General features: G+C 42.8%; 1 protein-coding gene across 1 annotated transcript in view; it reads right to left on the reverse strand.

The window, feature by feature from the left end:
- EBF2 (EBF transcription factor 2) overlaps positions 1 to 20,981 on the reverse strand; it is a 194,293-nt gene that overhangs the window by 38,619 nt on the left and 134,693 nt on the right. Inside the window, exons 7-10 of the mRNA XM_067745178.1 lie at positions 20,237 to 20,318; positions 4,854 to 4,971; positions 3,200 to 3,330; positions 2,148 to 2,274 (exon numbers count right to left, since the gene is read on the reverse strand). Coding sequence (XP_067601279.1) covers positions 2,148 to 2,274; positions 3,200 to 3,330; positions 4,854 to 4,971; positions 20,237 to 20,318 — 458 coding nt within the window. The remainder of the gene's footprint in view (positions 1 to 2,147; positions 2,275 to 3,199; positions 3,331 to 4,853; positions 4,972 to 20,236; positions 20,319 to 20,981) is intronic.

Consider the following 20,981-nt stretch of genomic DNA (forward strand, 5'->3'; position numbering starts at 1 on the left):
AACCAAACAGAAAACCCAGCCCCAAGGAGGTCCAGGGACAGAGGAAATGTGAATGGAGAGGACAGGAGGTCAAAAAGATAAGGACGGAGGCAGACAGATTTCCACACCTGCGATACATGTCTCTGGTCAATGCCCCTTCCTCAGAGAGACCCTCCCTCATTCTCTATCCTGTCCTTGTCACTATCTGAAATTACATCATGTATGTTCTTGTTGTCTGTCTCCCCCTCTAGAATGCAAGCTTTATTAAGATGGGGGGCTTTATCTTGCCCGCTTCTATATCCCAGAGCCCAGAGCTGTGCCAGCCCATGGTAGGCATGTAATAAATGCTCATTTAAATGACTCAAAAACAATATCCCTTTGGAGCTAGAATAGTAAATATTTTATTGCAACTGCAATAGAGTCTTCCATAGATCCACAAAAAAAGGTAACCCAACCAAGATGTGCCTATCACAGAGAGAAAACCTCAAAGGCAAAATGTTAAATATATACCTAAAAATCACCCTCTTCCACCTACTCCTAACTGATACCTAACCCGACATTTACGCTTAAACAAGAACAGGAGGTTAAGTCCAAATGAGAAAGAATACACTATAAAATAATATTATTAGAAATTCATAATATGTCTGATATAGTTTCTTGATTTCTATATTTCTTTCTTTCCCCTTATCTTCTCTTCAAAACAACAATATTCTAGTTGATCTCCCTGCCCTCTGCTGTTCCCCTGACTAACTCAGTCTTTATAAATCAACAGCACTCGTTTTTCCTAAGATAACAGCTTTGAGTTACTCTCCCTCACATAGGAACCTTCAATGTCATCTTAGATCTTGCCAGATTAAGTCCTAGCTCCCGTACAAGGCCTTTTTTTCATTTTTTAAAACTGCGGTAAAATACACGTAACAAAATTTACCCTTTTAGCCCACTTGAAAATGTGCAGGTCAGTAGTGTGAAGTACATTCACTTTGTCGTGCAGCCAACCTCCAGAACTTCTGCATCTCGCAGAGCTAAAACTCTGTGCCCGTTAAACGATTGCCCCCATCCCCCCAGCTCTGGTTACCACCATTCGACTCTCTGTCTCCATGAACGTGAACTTTACATCAGTTCCCCAGGCTTTACTTCATGTGACCCTGCTTTACATCACTTCCGCAGGCTTTTTTTTGACGTCTATTCCCCAGGCTTTTCATCACGTGACCTTGTTTGATATCACGTGACCCTGTTTTAGGCACCATACAGAACTTTTGAGCTGTTTTATGGTTTCCTTCCCTGCCATGCCTAGCTCATCTCAGCTAAGTTCTGGTATAAGTTCTACCTAAATGGATCCCCACAGCTGTTGAACCAGCCTTCTCTCCTCCAGATACAGGCACATGTCACCCTTTGCACCTTTGCACGTAAGAGTCCCATAGTTGAAACTCTCTTCCTTTTTCTCTTTACCTATCCAAATCCTCCCCATCCTTAAAAATGGTCTTCAATTTCATCTCCTTGAAACCTCATCCCACTACTCTAGTCCACATGAAAGTCACTCTTCCTGAAACTCGTATTCCATTCACTGGAAATACTAAACATTTTTAAACACTCTAATTCTCCTGCTGTTCTGTGCAATATACCATTGCCTCTTCCAATAGTTCCTAAATTTCCAAATAGGGACCATGTTTTCTATGTCGTTGTCCCTTTAACCTGGAAAAAAGTAGTAGATACAATGTAGGCATTCAACAAATATTGAACCAATTAGATAATTTCTACTTTCAAAAAATTTTTAAATAATTTGAATCACTCTGCAGCATCATTAGGCAACTATCTTGAATCCTTTTCAAGAAAATTTAGTTATAGCCAGCAACTTTGTTGAATTTTTTAATCTGATTTGCCTGGATAAAAATCTATTCTAGCATGGTTCCAGCTGAATTAAATTCATAAGGATGGACTCCTGAAATGAGATGCCATGACCGTCTCCCAGACTGCAGAAATTGCTTACATAAAATACAAATTTAGAATCAGGTTCACATGTCCCCGTTCAATGCCTGTCACCCAGTCCACACTTCCCACACCAGTAGAAAGACCTAGAAGAGTTAGAATGATTATAAAGTGTAAAGAGCAGGAACTAGAGCAAAGGTGAACCAGGAGCCAGTCTCCCTTGGCATCATTTTCTCACCCACCTGTGTAAATGAACCTTCCTGGAGCTCCTTTGCAGAACTGTTTGGATTTATAAGATAATGTCACTTCTACGACTCCAGGAATGTGCCGAGGAGGAGTCTGCACTCTGATGGCATGAGGAGTTATTAGCTGAGGAATGAACAGGCAGAGAAATAAAATACCTATTATACAAGTTATCATAGAGATACTGAGCACAGGAGCATCTCCTGCTGCTACCCCCATCCCCATCCAGGGCAAACTGGTGCACTCATGACACCCCAGATGCTTTGAATGCCCTGTCCCTGTGTCTCATGTGTTTCTCTCTCTCACCCTGGAATTTCCTTTCAACCCAACCTGTGTACGCTTCCCTTCCTATCAGCCCAGCTCAAGTGCCTCTCACCTCCTGTGCCCCCCCCAACCCCCATCCCTGTCATCATTCCCTTCCCTCATTCCTACACTGCCATGACCTCACAAATTGATTTGGCAATTTCCATTACAAACTTAGCACTGTTACATATCTTTTGGTAACCTGTTTTGCTGTTTTTCTCATTATCACAGTAGAAAAATTGGAAATTACAGAAAAATAAAGAGAAAAATGTTAACATTGCATAACCCAGAGACAACCGTTATTAATCTTCGGCATGTTTCCAGTACTTTTCTATGGTTGTGTGTTATATAATTAGATCTTACATCCATAGATACTGTTGTCCTGGTTTTCTTTCGCTGAGCATTATAGCATGTGTTCCCTTTTCCTGTATCATTAAAAATATTTCAAATAAAAGTTTTAAATAAATGATGACACTTCATCATTGAACCATTCTCCTATTAGCTGGTATCTAGCCAGTTTCTAATTTTTCTCAATTATAAACAGTACTGCAGTGAATATTTATCTTTTTAAGGGATCCATGCCTGCAGTAAATTGTGGCTTCCATGTCTTTTAATCCTGGTGCCCCACTTATCATAGGTACTCAATAGTGTGTGTTCATGTTGCTGGCATTGCAGAATTACTAGTTTCCCCAGATCAAAACAATCTTTGGGGCAAAGAAAATCAGGGAAGCGAGTTGCCTTTGCCTACCTCACTCCATACAAGCATAGTCCCAAACACCACTTGGAGGCCATCAAAGAAGTTGTCCCCAATGATGATGACCATGGCTCCTCCGGTGGTCCAGCCTTCACTCGGGCTAATGGCTTTGATGCATGGAGTAGCTAAGAAGATAGGAAAGAAGGAATCAGGTTTGCCCTTTGGTGGTTGAAGTTTGGAGGTTGGGGGCTGGGTGCTCTTGGTCATCTCAGAAGTTTAAGTTGAGCTTTGCTGACTTGCCATCATTCCCTAACTGGTTGTTGGTTTTCACCAGGTCATTAAAGCCTAATGAGTTGACCACTACATATGAAAATGGCTAACTGTGCAAAAGGTGCTTTTAAAATTTTGTTGTTTTCACCATCTTTTTATAAGTTGATCACACTACAAATGGGTAAATCCCTTTTCTCTCCCCACCTCCTCTGTCCTGAGATGTTAAGATCTACAAGGTCTGTTAATGTGCTAGAGAGAGAAGGAGAAAGCAAAATCTATCAGAGTTGAAGGTTTTTTTCATCTCTATCAAGAGACAATTTCTAATCACTTTCCTAACTTCGTAGGAAGGGTTTTCCCTCCTTCTTCCATATGTTCAAGGCCTCTGGACTTTACATCCCAACAGGAACCCAATATGGTTTTCAGGCCATAACTAAAGTCAATCCATCACTCCATTTCCAAAGTTGACAGGGTCAAAGGTGGAGGAGAACTTTGGCAGGACTCCAAAAACATGAACCCCCTTTGAACAGCTAGTCAATCACATCCAATCGGTCAAAAGAAACTGGATGGGTTCCTAGTTCTGAACCCTGGGATTTTCTTCTCCCCTTTCAGTGCCCACTGTGGGAGAATTAACACCACTCCAAATTCTTTAGTGATTCAATCATTTTCTTTCAGTTCATTAATTCCTGTTTGAAACGATACAAGACACATTTTAAGGGCCAAGATGGGGTGGGGTCTGGTGGGCAGTATACAGCAAGACATCACACTAAAATAGGAGCCCCATTTAGCCATTCATTCTATATTACAAGAGTTGAGTTGTACACTAATGAGTTGAGGAGTGGGGAAAAAAGAATGTAGATGGGATTTACTTAGGTTTGTCAGTTATCTTCCTCGATATACTTTATTTTCTTGGACAACTTGAAGTTTAACAGTTACCAGTATTTCTAATTACTTGAACGCACTTGGAAAACTACCCAGAGCAGACCATGATTTCTTCTTGTCCAAGCAAACAAAAATCAATTAGTGTCAGTTTCATTCTGCACATTGTTTTGTTTTGCCCACAATCTGTTTAAGGGCACATCTGACACTTATTCATACACGTCTGGCACGGTAATGTTCCTGTTTAACTAAGATGTCATAGGCCTACATTTGCCTGAAATGCCCCTCTAGCAAAAAAAGAAAAAAAAAGAAAAAAGAAAACCCCACTGAACTGAATGAAAGAGCCGGTGAGGCACGGGGGCCTGAACATTGGCTGGGAGATGTGTGGGGCTTACATGAAAGCAGGCAGAAGTCATTGTTTACAGCTTCATTTTTAAATCCACATGGTCTTGTGTACTTTCTCCACTCCTACTCAGAGACATCAATTTGAAACTCAAACAAGGAAATTTGTGGAGAACATCATTTGTCTGCTAGGCTCAGCCTGGACAGCAGAGAGCCCTACCTTCCGATGGGTCCAGCCTTCTCGCTCTCCGCCCGTGCTTTGAGTTGTTATGAACAAACATGTTGTCGGAAACAGCCAGCACGTGTCCATCCACGTTCACCGTTGTTGACAACACGACCTGCAGATTTCAAGGATAAAGCGGGGGCGGGGGGGGGGGGTTGAGTTAATCTCTCAGAAAGTCGTAAAAGTTGCAAAACTCTTTTGCCAGACTTCCGTATGGCTAACAAGAGACGGACCAGAACTTTGGGATGAGCCATGCTCCTGGCATCTCAACGGGTTAGCCTTTTCCTGTAACAATAGCAGAGCGTCATGGAAAAAGAGGCCGCCTTTCGCCCATGTGCTGTCACGTATTTGTGCTCCAACTATGCCCAGGTGATGAAGTGTGGAAGATGGCAATCTGACTGGCTGGTTCTAGGAACCTCATCTCTATCAAAGAACTTGGACGATCATTCCCAGGTGACCCTTCGGACTGCAGTCAAGGAGCAGATTGTGTGTGGTCAGGAAGCTAAGACAGAAACACCAGCTGGGAGGTCATTTCTCATTTCTCGGGACTGGGTTCTTGAACATCTGACGTGTGCCAAAGTAACGCTGGGGTATGGACATGCTGCCTGATGTCCTGATGTACCTGGTGTCCCCCATGCTGGAGAGCAGCGGCGGAGATGCTCAGACCTTGGGTGACAAGGTAAGGTTTCGGAATTCAGTGTTGAAAATGTAGGACATTTAGTATCTAACCAGACGAAAGGGAAGTGATGGGTGTGGAGTAGTGGAAGGGCATGATGTAAAGTCCAACAAAACGGAACTCAAATTCCATGCCTGCTACTTCCTAACTTAGAACCTCTGACGAATTATACTTCACCTTTTCGGATGTCCACTTTTCTTATCTGTAAAACATACACAACAATGCCTATCTTGAGGACTGAATGAGATAAAATAAGGATAAAATGAGAAAATAAATGTAAAGCATTTATGGATGAGTTCCCATCCTAGTTGCCTCGCCCCTGCCTTGTTTGGCCAGTCGATAGGACAGAGGATATTACTCATTGAGCCCCTCCCATAGTCTAAGCTCTGGAGGGGAGGCTTCAGCAAGGGGGACTCAGGGGCTCGGTAACCACAAAAGTTACAAGGCACAGTCCCTACCCTCAAAGAGCTTACTTTCAGGTTGGAGAAACATGGCAAACAAGCAAAACAAGTAGCACACAGAATGAGGTCAGATTGGCTTCTGTGTGTGTGCTGCAGATCAGGGTGCAGGAGAAGTTCAAAGAGGTGGCCATCAGGTGGAACCGTGGGAAAGCACAGCAGAAACGCATTGACTTGGGCATAGCCACCACCTACTTACTGACCCAGGAAGGTGAGTCATCCTAGATACCAGTCTACTTGTTAGTTACACATGGCATTTTTTTTTTTTTGAGAAAGGAACTTGTTACATACATATTCATGTATATGTATAGACCCGAGGAAAGGCATTGAATAGATACATAGTGAAGAGCTGTGTCTAAAAATGGCTCTTCCTGTCCACTCCCAAATTAAATTCACTGATACTCTACTTGGAATTTTTCTGCCATCCCTTCCTTACTTATTAAACAAAGTGGGGACAAACCTTGACCCTGCCTTACCTCTTAACATGAAAGAAGATTCACTAGACAGCATTTAAAGTTTTTTTTACTATGAATTATTTCAAGTAAACAAAATAAATATAATGAACCCCCTTTTGTTAGAGTGAAATTTACACGCATTGAAATGTACAAATCTTAGCGGCACAATTTTGACAAACGGATACAACTAGGTAGTCCACACCATATCACAATACAGAACATTTCTATCTCCCCAGAAAGTTATCTGGTGCCCCTTTTCGGCCCACCCTACCCTCTACCCCTTGCCAAGGCAACACTCTCCTGAATCTTTTTAACCTCAAATAGGATTTCAGATGATATCTCTAAAAAGAATTTTTATATATATTGTAATATAATAAGGGTTTGGGAGAACCCCTAAAATCATGAGTCCACAAAGTATTTCACCTAGCCTGGTACCATGCCATAACAGTGGCACACAGGAATTTTTACATGGACATAAATGGCTGCAGTTATCAACTCAAAAGCATTCACTGAGCTCCTGGTATGTATTGGGTATTATTATGTCAGGCCCTGGAGATCCTAAGCCCACAGAACAATGTGTTCCTGGTTGGCTAGTGTCTCTCCCACACTTCAGCTCCTCACCTGTGAAGGCACTACCGATTCGGTGCCCCTGCCTCACTGTGACACCAGAATGAACTTAAAGGAAACTCCGTTGTCATTCAGAAAATTGTATCAGTGTAATTGCTCACAAGTCAGAGATGCAGCCTGTCTAGCTCCAGGTCTGTTTTCAATTGTGTCCATGTTAACATGGTAAGAGTCTGGGGAAAGGCCTTCCAGATAGTTCCTATCCTGCGGTGGCAACCGTAAGACAGAGACATCCATCACTCCCTGCAAGGGCACGAGGCACAAGCTCTTATCAGGGCCCTTCAGCAGAGCACAGGATGGAATCACAGTCAAAGGGAGAGAGGGGCTGAGTCTCCTAGTCCTGGGGTTAAGATGGACACGAAGGCTGAAAGCAATCACCTCTGTTTCTGCTTACCCGCAGAAAATAATAGGACAAAGAGGAGTAAAAGAAAGAGGAATCGGATCACTTTTATAAATTGTGCGTGTGAATGGATTTTCAAAGACGTAGCTGTTAAGATGCAGGGGTGGCAAAGAAGGTAGGCTCCAAAATTGCTCTTAGTCTTTGGCTTTGTAACTGGAAGGATGCTGATTTCATCACATTATTCAGGTAAGACCAAAGAAAGAGTATGCCTTAGTTTATATGCATAAAATACCACATCCACTCCTCAGCTTAATACTTGCTGTTCCCTTGATCAGGAACACTGTTCCCGTCCTTCAACACACAAGTTAAAAAAAAAAAAAAAAAAAAAAGACATAGCTGTCATCCCTGGAAAAAACCGAAAACGAGAGGGTGCTTCAGGCTTTAACTGCTAACGAGCTGTGCTAGGCGCAAGGAGGGGAACCTCAACCTGTGTGAAGATTATGTGGATGTGAAGAGCGTTCTCTCCGAGACCACGTTAATTCATTCCACAAGCTCCTTGTTATACTGTACTTGAACGCTCCTCGTGCATTCCTGCCACAAAATATGGGGCTTTCTTGAGCCAGCTGATTTCATCATTCTCCATTTGGGTGGAGTGAGACTTGGTTCCAAAGAGAACATTTCCCGAATGACATACCCTGATGGTTCAGATGCACTTCATTATTTTCTATTAACAATGGAAATAAATTTTAATCTCTTGCTGGCTAGCGCTGGCCTCTCATGACAGCAAGGGAATTAACCTGAATTATTTCAGTGTCTGCAAAATTTATTACAAGATTTTAAATTATGTCCAAATGTATGTGCGTGTGCCTGTATATATATAGATATGAGGCAAGTTCACGTTTTTAATATTCCAAATATCTTAGACTTTGAGGGATCTAAGAGAGCCTGCCAATTTAACTGAATTTATAAAATGTAAAGGATTTGAAACTCCACCACGTGAAACCAGACATGTTTGGTGGTGGTTCTTTTTTTTTAGGAATGGTTATTTTTCTTATACATGGAGACACACACAAATATTGACTTTTCCATACACGCACTCTCCTTCTGGAAGAGTGAACTACATTATGGAGGTGAAGATACATTTGGTACATTCAAAGCTTCGAATTTAAGTTCCTTCACTGTTTTCTGATGAACGATGACAACACTGATATTATTCTATTCAGAGAAGTTAAAGTTTCTGAATGTTTGAAGACTGAAGGAAGTAGACTGTGCATTCCAGCATCGTCTCCCTCCCAGGCCTTCCCCTTCCACAAGCCAACTTCTTTCCCCCAGTGAGTATTTCCTGGGTCACGAAGGCTGACCTTTTCCATCTGGAATCAATCAGTCAGTCCCTGACAACTTCCTGAAACACCTCACTCCATTTCCTGTTCTCTCCCCCTTCTCTCTTTCCCCCTGGTTTGCTTCACTCTTCAAAACTGCAGGCCACAGCAGCTTAATGTTAGAGGGTCAGACACAGTTAGACTCCAAAACACTACACAAGGACACCTTTGACCTTCAAAAATCTTTACATCTTAGCTAAACAAATCAAGGTCAACATTTCTTACCATTACCTTGTTAACTATTTGTAGGCATCTTTGCCAACGATCTTCTGATCACAGACTCATCAATACCGCTTGTTCTCCTAAGATCAGAAACTGATCTGTTTTAGAAGTAGCGAATTTAGTATTGACAAAATACCATTTGTATTTTAGTTTGAGGTACCTGAAACTAAAAATCTCGAGTATTATAATAAACATATGCAGAGTATCCCATCCAAAAGGACTTCTCTGTCTCACCAGTGTCTCCTATCACCTAAACCTGATACCTAGTCTTTTATACAGCTGTCAGATTCTCTTGGCACTGCCCGAAAGGATGCCAGTTAGGAATACAGATGTCCATAATTTGTGTGGGATGGACCCCCAGTTTTTGCTGTTGACACTGGTGACAGCTTTCATTTGTTTCTCAAAGTTGGTGTATCTGTATTTCAGCTCAAAGCTCCAGTAGGAGGGTCTGCGGATCTGAAAACTAAGCCATCGTAGACTAGAGCTCTCCTCAACTGGTACGCTTCAACTCAACGCAAACGCAACAACCAATCATATTCACGCAAATATCACTTATGACAAGGTAGCTTTCATTCAAGGTGTCAAGAAAGGAGAAGTAAGGATCTGCTGAAATTGCTTGCATTTTTGTAAGCGAAAGTAGTTTTTCACGTTTTGCCATTCCTCATTTTGTTTAGCGTGATCTCTAATTTTTGGTGAGGCCAGATCAATAAACGCAGACCGATTGGTGCGTGACAGCGTAGGTTCCCTTTTGAATCAATCCAATTAAACGGCAGTTTTAGCTGATTATACAGAAGTAGAAACGTGAGTAAAAAGTTTGTATGTCCCCTTGAAAACTACAAGAAAGTTTTAAGAACAAAAGCTACAACTGTGTGAGCAGTCTGCTCAAGGTACTCAAGAAAACGGATTGGCTTCCTCAAATTATATTTTCCTTCTCATTACCCAAAAGCACTCCCATGTCCCCCACTCTAATAATTTATACAAAGCAGGAGCTGAGTTGTAAAGAGCTCTTTCCTGCCTATAAAAGGCCACAGTGGGAGTTACCCTTTCGGTGGACACATCCGTTAATCTGCCTGTACAACTAATTTTCCAACAGAGGAGCTGTTTCTTTGGCATCAGAATGACAGCCTGTGGCAGGAGGACTTCTACCACCCTGATTTATTCCCACCATTGGGTTATTTTTACGCCTGTCTCCAAAATGTCTATGGCTCTTTGCAACATCACACTTAAAAAAAAAAAAAAATCCATCCTTCTCAAAGCTCTAGCTGTATGACTTAGTTGAATCAGAGGAATGACCAGCTTGGAGACTACTGCCAGCCAGGCTTTCTCAGCTCATACCCAGGTGTTCCTACAAAGACCCTAAGCCTCATACAGGAGGGTAAAAGGAAAAGAGAAGTCAGAATGCAAAGGGTGTGGAATGACTAAATCATCTGCTCTTTGAAACAGGCGAGAATCCCAGTGTCTGTACTTGCTAGAGAATAATCACGTTGGTTGGAAACCTCCCTGTACGGATCAGCGTCGTTGCTTTGAAAACACACCCAGTTCTACCATCCGTCAGACACATTTCCCCTCCATTTCAATGAGGATCACGTACCTTCTAACTGAAGATGGGGCGTTTGGTAGTTTAATCTCAGTAAATTTACAATAGGTAGCATTTACAGCCCGCTCGACGTGGAAGACTCCGATACCTACTTACAAACATGCGTACACCACGCTAAATAAAATGGCCTCGAAAATCCCTGTTATTTTGCCAAGTATGGAGAACAATTCTTTATGACATTTTACATCTGGAAATGGAATTAAATTCATGATGTGCTTTTCCCTTATAACTGTTCAGTTGCTATATATGTTATTTCAGCTTTCCCAAAGCTGAAATAAAATAAAATCCCACTATTATGTGGGATTTTATTTTCCACCTGTGGAAGGAGGAAAGAAACACAGAGACCACTAAAGGGACAGAGAAAATCAAGACAGACTTCTGGTTGTGGTGGGCAATCAGGTTTGGAGTCCATATCGTCAGAAGAAATACTCCATTGATGTTTTTCAACACTGGCGAGTTCTCACATTCGACAAGGGGAATCTGATGAAACAATTAGCCTAAGCCTCCGTAATTCAACCCAGGCAAAGAACAAGCAAATTGGCTACTGCAAATTGTTTCTCCCTACCTCTTCATTCTTGGCACACATTACATGTTCAAGCCAGATTGAAAGCCCGGATTTTTCTTTGTTACTAGACTTCAGAGTCTCCAAAATTACCTTTAAACACCTACCTACCCCGTAAGTATGGATTTTGTCATCCTTTTTTTTTTTTTTTTAAGGAATTCCCAGCATTCTTAGCAATCGCTGGTGTTTCATATTCCCCAAGGTTACATTTTCTGTTCACTTGAGTATCAAGTAGCAAACGAGAGAACGCAAAGTTGATTGCTGCTGAGACAGATGTGGGGCGTTCTGGAGTTGCTCACAGCAAGGGAGGGGGCTGTGGCATTAATGACATAAGTCCCGAGAAGATACATTCGTAAGTCACCAGACAGCGCTGTGTTTCAGGGAGTCAGAGTTATTTTGTGATCTTCCAGGCACCATGCCACAGGCAATGGAAGCCTACAGAAAACACCGTCACTACCTCAAGGTGTTTACCATGCAACTGATAAAGCAGAACAAACACTACACATAATCAGGAGATATTACTATGTGGTAATACACGATTGAGGGCTGAATTATGTGGCCACTGTCTCCTCTAGGAGTCCAAAGGTAAGAAAATTAACCCGAACTGAAGGCAGTAACAAACAGTTTCATCAAGGAAATGAGATTTGAGATAGGGCCTTGAAGAGTTGAAAAACTTTTCTTACACAACTCAAGGGTACCAAAATGATTATTCTGGCAATAAAAAAAAAAATTCTAACTGGCGTAAGTGGAGCCGTATGCCAAAGGGCATGTCTGCTGGCATATTTTGGCAAGTTTGGCTTAGGCTGGACACCTTTTAGGGCTTGTTTTTCAAAAACTAGTTGACTATGTACAGAAATCAAGCGGCAATTTTTTTATCCTGCCTTTTAGGTCATCAGGAAGCCCAAAGGTCATTAACCTGCTTTACAACCAAATTTCTCTTCATCTCAAAGGCCAGTGATGCTTGCTACATCTACCCTACATCGTTTTATTCCACTGAGGGCAATGCCTGTCCCATCTGAAACGTATGCCAAGAGGGATGGTTATGGCCCAGGGCAGTATTTCACTAGCAAACATTTTGAGGCTCACAGCGGAGCCTTAACACATTCGATGCCGTTCTTGATCTGGCTGGGCCATTCTCTTCCACCAAACTCTGTCCCTAGGGACCTCGTGAATCCCCTGTCATGCATCAAAACCCAGGAGCACGTAGGCCCCGTAAGCAGCTTAAGAATCTATGCACTGTTACTGTGAAACTAAGAAAGCTTTGCCTTCCAGGAAGTTCTGCATCTGATGGTCCTGGAAAATGTTCAAGGGTAGGTTTTAGTGCCCAAATTGGAGTCTCTTAAAATGTTGGAGCATTTAGGGTTTGCTTCCACCTAACTGAAATCTGACACATCCTTTCCCAAGGGTTATATAGGCAACTACCTGCTTCTGTGTTTCTCCTTTTCTCCCACAAATAATTCCAAACACAGTTCCTGTGTGAGTTGGTCAAAATTCTTAAACCCCGATTCTTGTCCCCATGTGAGATGCCAAAAGTAGTGGGTGATGGGGGTGGGCAGAAGGGTATACTGTCCAACAGGCAAGACCTTGAAGTTACCCACAGAAAGCTTTTCCCAAGCTTAAAGCATTAGACTGGGCAAAAGACCCTCAGACCTTCAGAGGTTTTCTTCTGACTCCAAGTAGGTAATTACTGTTTCTTAACTTGGACTCGCTGGTTTGTGCTATCAGCAGATAATGGACCCACCTGTGGATCAGAGACGCCATGAGTCACGTGCTTTTCATTCTGTGCTTTAAAAGTGGGGCTCAGTAGCCCGGCAACCTTCACACGGTGGGTGAGATCACAGAGCACCTGGGGTGGCTCTTGAACTGAGAGACTTGAACTGAAGAAACCTGCAGGCAGCTGGAACTGTATTAAATCTTTACCATTTGGAGTTAATTTAAACTCTCGTTTCCCTCTTCACGGGTGTGAGAGAAATAGTCACCATTTTTTTTTTTTATTTAAGGAAAATAGATGGTGATGCCATTAAAACGTTTCATATAAGAGCTGGGGTTTAAGAAGTCATACGGGTTTGTTGGATGGAGCCTGGCCGTGTTCCAAGGCATGAGTAGCCCTGCCCTTTGCTCTCACATCATTTAGTCAAATAGACGAATGGCCGCCACCCAGCTGTGTGGACTAGGGGCCCTGCCGGCCACGTGAACTTCTCCGTTGTTTTTGTGCAGTGGTTGCATCCAGCACGTTGCAGTAACAGGCTGTAGGCCTCCCACATTATCCAACTACCCTGATGACGTCAGTCCGTCCTCACACGCCTCACTTCGTTTCTCCATTCTGATGGAGGAGATCTTGGTGTCTTCCCACCACCGTGCATGTCTGCTTTCTTCCTCAGAGGTCTGCGAGACCTGCTAGGCGTGTCCTTGCAAAGCACCAACCCCTCCCTCACCTCCTCCGGGACCCCCTCAGAAAGCCCTTCTAGCAGGCCCCTCCTGGGGTTGTACACAGATCCCTATAATCAAACAGGAATCAATTCAGCACTGATGTCTCTCCCAACCTGACCCTGGAAATGACTTTTCTTTCACCTGAAAGAATGTATGCACCCCTCCACACCTCTTGAATTCTTATCTTTTGAAGCAAAGGATGGCAAGAACTGTTGCTGTATCTCTATTCTCTCCCTGACATAGCTATATAACAAAATGATGGCTTTGGTGGACCTCATCTAAAAAGGGAATCATTAGGGGTGAACTTGAGACACCCGAGAGTCACTCAGAAAAGTTCAGCAAATGCTAGGAAGAATCTTTATCCCAATAACAAGAAAGCTACACGTTAGAATGAAGGAATTCATTTAAAATGATTCTAGGGTTGGAGATTCAAGGCACCTGCTACCAACTCCAGAAAGAGTAATGTAGCAGTCGGTGCCGCCCATGGGATGGGAAATACTGCAGTCTTCTACAGTGGTCAGGTCTGTTTAAAACAGAGTCCTTTTGAGGCAGGGCGGGGTGGGGGAATTGGTAAGGCCTCTAAGCTTCCCAGTCTCAAGTACGTGATCTGCTGACACGTGTCCTATTATAGCTGATGCTGTGGAAAACTCTGAAAGCTACTGGGAAGAGCATCCACACTTGCTATTATTACGATGGCAGGTAGCACTGGGCTCCCATACCATCTGGACTTGGCCACACCGCTGAGTCCCAGCAGGCAATACAAGGACAACTGGCACTAGGGCCCCTGTGCTTCCAGTCAGTTCACTTGAAGACCTCAGAGAAGCAGAGCTAAGCTACGTAAATCACTCATTTATCTCACTTTCCTTGTCTCCCCGCTAGGATGTAAGTCCCACAAGGGTGAGGAATGTTCTCTGTTTTGCTTGCTGATATATCTGCAGCACCTAGGATAGTGCTTGGCTCACAGAATTTCCTCGATAGTATTGGTGGGTGAATGAATCAATGAATGAGGGCATCTGTGTTTTCACTCTGACTTGGAGCAGACCCAGCCAGCCTGTCTACGAGAGTGAACTGGCAACAAAAGCCCTGATTGTTGTCAACTTCTGCTGTGTTTCAGGATTTGAATGTGGGTAATGACAACATGCCTGACTCTTCCAAGAAAGTGGCTTGATTTTCTCCTGGATTTTCCAACTGTCTGCTCTCCACCCACGATGCAGAGAAATGAAGAACGGGGTACGTTATGTCTTAACAGGCCTGTCAGCTTAAACTATACATAAATTTCTTTTCCTTGCCTTCACCGCGCTGTTAATCTGCGTGTTTCAACTAATTGTTCCATTTCAAGGAGGGCAGAAGTGATTTTCTTCCTTAATGGTCCATGGATTCAGATACTTTGGGGGCCCTTTTCTTATTTTCCTTCCTCCCTTTCTCCCTCCCTCCCTCCCTTTCTTCCTTCCTTCCTATCTTTTTCCTTTCTTTCTCTTAAAAATTCATTTAATAGGGCTTCCCTGGTGGCACAGTGGTTAAGAATCCACCTGTCAATGCAGGGGACACGGGTTGGAGCCCTGGTCTGGGAAGATCCCACATGCCGCGGAGCAACTAAGCCCGCGAGCCACAACTACTGAGCATGCGCTCTAGAGCCCGCGAGCCACAACTACGGAGCCCATGCGCCGCAACTACTGAAGCCCGCGCACCTAGAGCCCGTGCTCCGCAACAAGAGAAGCCACCGCAATGGGAAGCCCGCGCACCGCAACAAAGAGTAGCCCCTGCTCTCTGCAACTAGAGAAAGCCCGCATGCAGCAACGAAGACCCACGCAGCCATAAATAAATAAATAAATTCATTTAAAAACTTCATTTAATAATGCATTTTTTGAGCTCCACAGAGTGACTGGCATTGGGGAGAAATACAAAAATAAATAAAACATACAGATTATCCTCAAGTAGCACACAGGCTATTAGACAAATAATAATTGGAAGACAATGTGAGCAATGGCAGAGTAGAAGCCTGTAGAGAAGTATGTTGGCCAACAGGTCTGCCAGAAAATGCCTCACTGAAGAGGTGACACTCAGGTGTAGGCTTGAAGCACGAGCAGAAGTCACAGCCTGGTGAGGAGTGAAGGGTTCCCAGGCAGAGGGGCGAACATGTGAGAAGGTTCCAGGTGATATTCCGTGGAATAGAAATCAGTGAGGTGTGCCTGGTGGGTGGGGGAATGTATGGAAGCGTCAGGAGGGGCGCATGGCAGAAGCCCTGCCTGGTACGAAGCTACTTCTCAGCCATGCCTTCTAAAATCTGAGCTTTTGTCCATGGACGGGAGATATTTATAACCTACTTGAAGCAGAGGAGGGACATGTTCTAAAAGATCACTTTGGCAGCCGTGCTGAGGATGCGTTAGACAGGGAAGGAGGAGAGGCAAGGGCCTATCGCAGTTTTTCAGGAGAGAGAGGCGGATTTTACAGATACTTAGCAGGAAGGTACAGACCAGGGAGGAAGCACTGAGTTCTGCTGTGAGCGTGTGCTCACTAGTCATCCAGGGGAAGATGCCCAGGAGGGAGGCAGAGCTGGGTGTCTGCAGCTCCAGAGAAGGGGGAGGTCTGAGGATGTGGATCCCGGAGCAGGTGGTCTTTACAGCCAAGAGAACGGGAAGACCACCAGGATGAGTCCTAAGTGGACAGGTCCCCATCGTAAGGGTTAAGTTACATGGAGGGAGCCCATTGGGTGTTAGATGAATTTCATCTCTTTAGATCAAGGGTCCGTGGAATTCTCAGAGACGTCTTAAGAGGTCTTGGAACCCCTGAAATTTTAAGCAAAACTTTGTTGAAATGTAGCCTTTTACTGGGACAAAACTACAGCTCATACCAAATTCTCAAAGGGGTCTGAGCCCCCCCGCAAAAAGGGTTAAAACCCTTGCATTTCGATAAATATTTTATATGCCCATGTTACTTAGGACTTGAACTGAATGAAAGAGAGGTTTGGTTCAGATTGGAAAATAAGTTTGATATAATGGTTTTATTCTCATTTGATCATTTCTGGAAAAAGAATTTAGGTTCCACCGATGTTTGGGGGATAGTGGAAAGAGAAGGGGTGAGAGAGGAGAGAGAGTTTGGCTGGATTCATGATTTGGTTAGAAATATTTTGTATTTTTATCCTGCTCAGATCAAATCTCCACACAAAAACAAAACAAAACAAATCAAAAAACTTCAGATTAAATCTACGTTTGATCATATAACAAAAGTAGAGAATCGAAGTTATTTGTCCATATGGTTTAAAATTATCTCATTTGTCATTCTGAATGATATATACGTATATTCTAGGAATTCCTAAGCTACCATTCCTTTATTTATTTTATTTTTTTTAACATCTTTATTGGGGTATAATTGCTTTACAATGGTGTGTTAGTTTCTGCTCTATAACAAAGTGAATCAGTTATACATATACATATGTTCCCGTATCTCTTCCCTCTTGCGTCTCCCTCCCTCCCACCCTCCCTATCCCATTCCTTTAGATCACTCTCATGATTATCTACCATCTCTGGTTTTGTTTCATACTTTGAACTTGATCCAAACTTTTCACTTGACCATTACAGCACATAGTCAAGCCTTTCTCCACGTAAAAGATCTTTCATGGAAGGCTATACTTGTCATAGAATCTGAGTACGGTAAAAAATTGTCAATTCTTTTGTGAATCAAAGGATACTGTGAAGAAAGTGAAAAGCCAGTGATAGAATGAGAAAAATATTTGCAAATCACTTATCTGATAAGAGCCTAGTATTCCGAATATATAAAGACCTCTTACAACTCAACAATAAAAAAGTAAACCAATTTGAGAATAGGCAAAAGATTTGAATAGAGATTTCTCCAGAGAAGATCCACAAATGGCCAAAAAGTACATGAAAAGATGCTCAAATCATTAGTCATTAGGGAAAGACAAATCAAAGCCATAATGAGATACCACTTCACACTTACGGGATGGCTAGGATTTTTTCTTTTTAAACAGGAAATAACAAGTAGTGGAAAAGATATGGAGAAATTGGGACCCTCACACATTAGTGATGGGGATGTAAAATGGTGCAGCCACTGTGGAAAATAGCTTGGCAGTTCCTCAAAAAGTTAAATCTGGAGTTACCATACGACCCAGAAATTCTACTCTTAGGTATATACTCAAGATATCAAAAACATGTTCACAAAATAACTTGTACATAAATGTTCATAACAGCATGATTTATAAAAGCCAGAAAGTAGAAACAACCCAAATGTCCATCAACTGATGTACAGATAAACAAAATGTGGTATATTCTTACAATGGAATATTATTCAGCCATAAAAAAAAGAAATACTGACACATGCTACAATATGGATGGACCTTGAAAACATTATGCTAAGTGAAAGAAACCAGACACAAAAGGCCACATGTTGTATCATTCCCTTTACAGGAAATGTCCAGAATAGACATATCTGTAGAGACGGAAAGTAGATTAGTGGTTGTCAGTGGGTGGACAGAAAAGGGAATTGGGAAGTATGGGGTTTCTTTCTGGGATGACGGAAATGTTCTGGAATGATATGGTGGTAATTGTTGCACAACACTGTGAATATACTAAAAGTCACTGGATCACACACTTTAAAATGGTCTAAATGATGAATATATGAATTTTATCTCAATAAAAAAATGCAAAAAAATTTTTTCCAGTTGACTTTAGCCCTACCCCAGAAATAAGACAGTCCTAGAATCCACAAACTTAAAAAAAAAAATCTTTTCCCTCGTCTTTGCAAAAGTCAAGTACATTCACACAGGATGAGAATTCCTCGTATTTTGAAATGAACAATATTTATTCTAACCCTGTTAAAAAATTCAGGCACATTAAAAATTTCACTTAGTAAATAACCGGAGAAGTAGAGGAAATATTACGTGCATCTGATAAGTGAATACATTTCTAAAATTTGGGATAAATAAAATAAAATAAATAAAATGACAAGGCATTCTATTTAAAGCCTCCTAGAAGTGTCTTCTCAAATTTAAAACTCTTTGGAAGGGATGATAGAGAATAAGGGGGGATAGGAATCTAAACTGCTAGCTTCTTTCCCTGCCTCTTGTTTCTTCCAGACGTGAACGCTAAGCTTTGGTCATCTGGGCACTTTGGAATTCTTTTGAATTTCACTCTGTTTTTGGACTGAAATTATTTATGTTTCTGTTTGGAACACTGAGTACCATAAGCTTCCACTATGCACAATGTTCCTGCTTGACCCCCCCTCCCAAGAAAATCATTTCATTTCTATTCGTCTTCTTATCATGCAGCAGGGGAAGAGTCTGCAGGATGGAGAGCTGTGGTTTAACTTGTTCAGGCGAGGCTCGTATTAGCGCTACACAGCAAACAAAAAAAAAATGTCCCGGTCACAGCAAGATAGTTTGATACCCATGATGCGGTGAAAAAACATGACAGGAATTTTTGTTTTTCAAGGTCGTGCTCACTGGCCTTGCATGTACCCATCTCTCCTATTAACTCTTTCATGACTCTGCTGCTAAACCACAGAAGCTCTTTGAGCAAAAGGCAGGAGCAGCTACATCATTTGTGGGACCCAGTGTAAGATGAATATGTGCGGCCCCTTGTTCAGAAATTATTCAGAATTTAGAAAAAGGCAACAGCAAGGCGCAACCCTAGCAGCTGCACACGGTGCAAACCCAGGGTCCGGTGGAAAGAGTTGGATCCGACACATCCTCCTGGCTCGGGGTTGCACCACCTCCTTCCCGTGATTAGAGGCGAGTTACTTCAACTCCCAGAGCCTCACTTTCCCCACCTGAAACGTGAGGCTAATAATCTCCATCTCTCACGTTGCTGCCAGGATTTTTTTTTTTTAAATCTCAAGTCTGAATAATATTGTTTAACATGTTTTCCATTTTTCTATGGGGAAAGGAGAGGGAGGTATTGCAATGGGGCGTGAGTGGCAGGAAAGCCATTTGGTGGATTAAATGTGGGTCCTTCAAAGATGAAGGAAGGGGGCCAAGAGGGGCTGCTTTCCTCGCATCTCCAACCTGACACACTTTGCCTCGCTCTGGGTTTTTATTAGCTTGTATCCCCAGTACATCAGTGGCAGGGGTGATGAAACCGGTGGCAGATTTAACCCAGGCAGCTGGGTTACTGTCCCGTGGGTCTTGTTGTCATGCTGAGATCTTAAAGTGACCACGGCTGCTTGGTCTGCTGCTCTCCCAGACACTCGGAGAAAGACCACTGAATAGTTAATCGGTGGCAAAGGAAAGGAAGAGGCTGTTGCTTGCAGAAAGCACAGAGAAGCTGCTTTGAAAAATCCCAAGGTGGCCGAGTATCAAGAACGCTGTTCCTGCTTGTGGGCAGCTGTGTGTGCGAAGGGCAGCCTGAGGGCTTAAAATCAAATCTCCAGCCTGGGTTGGTGCCCCTCCCCTGGGGCCCTGGCAATGCAGGCAGAAGGCCTTAAACACTACAAAACGAAGAAACCCTCAGTCCTATCTGAAGAGGGCGGTCATTTACAGTTATCTTTTTTGTTGTTAGCGGCATCCATGAATAATGTTTTCTAAGGGGGGGAAAAAAAAAAAGAAAGGAAAAGAAAAAAAGAGTGCTAAGGAGAAAGAAAACAGGATGACTTATTTACCAGGAAAGAACGGCAGGCCCCTTACCTGAAACCTTCTCATGTCCCTTGGGTTTCCTGCTGTTTTCAAACAATTCTGATTGCACTTGAGGAAAAATTTTAAAAAGAATCTGTGAAGAGAAAGCAAGGTGTTACCTTTTTAAGTAAACATGTTTTAGGAGAGAATATATATGCATTATATTAGATTGGATTGGAAAGTGATTGGATTTCAGGTCTGGGGAATTTCAGCCAGCCCTGCCTGTGAAGGAACGTAGCTGACCCACTGCAGTTCGCAAATTTGGATGTTTTTGGTCCCAAGTTGGCTCCATCACTGTGGAGGGCTGCGAAGTGGCTCACAAGCTGGGCTCTGGTTTGTACACCCGCCCCCGAGTGGCTAGGGCATGCTCTCTCCAAAAAAGAGAGACAGAGACAGAGAGAGAGAAAAGAAGAAAAAAAGGCTTCACAAGCAGCAGTGACTCCTGCTGTACAAAATTAGCTTGCTCCAGAGGGTTAAAAGTGGCATGACTGAGCCCAGAATCCCAGGGTTCGTCACGTATGTGGCTTTCCGCTGGCCACACACATCTTCACGCACACATGCCTCACACGTAAACCCTCACACACAAAGGGGGCCTGATATTTTCAACTGGTGGATATAAAATCAGAAAATAATGTTACTGTCCAAAGACAGTCAGTCTGTGCAGGTATATGCTGGGGGTTTTATGATTAATAACAAGTGTGAATGTCCTTTCAGACCCTCTATAGATTATCCAGAAATATACAAAGGCACAGAATAA

This window comes from Pseudorca crassidens, chromosome 7 (genome assembly GCF_039906515.1).
Source record: "Pseudorca crassidens isolate mPseCra1 chromosome 7, mPseCra1.hap1, whole genome shotgun sequence".
NCBI classification, from domain to species: Eukaryota; Metazoa; Chordata; class Mammalia; order Artiodactyla; family Delphinidae; genus Pseudorca; species Pseudorca crassidens.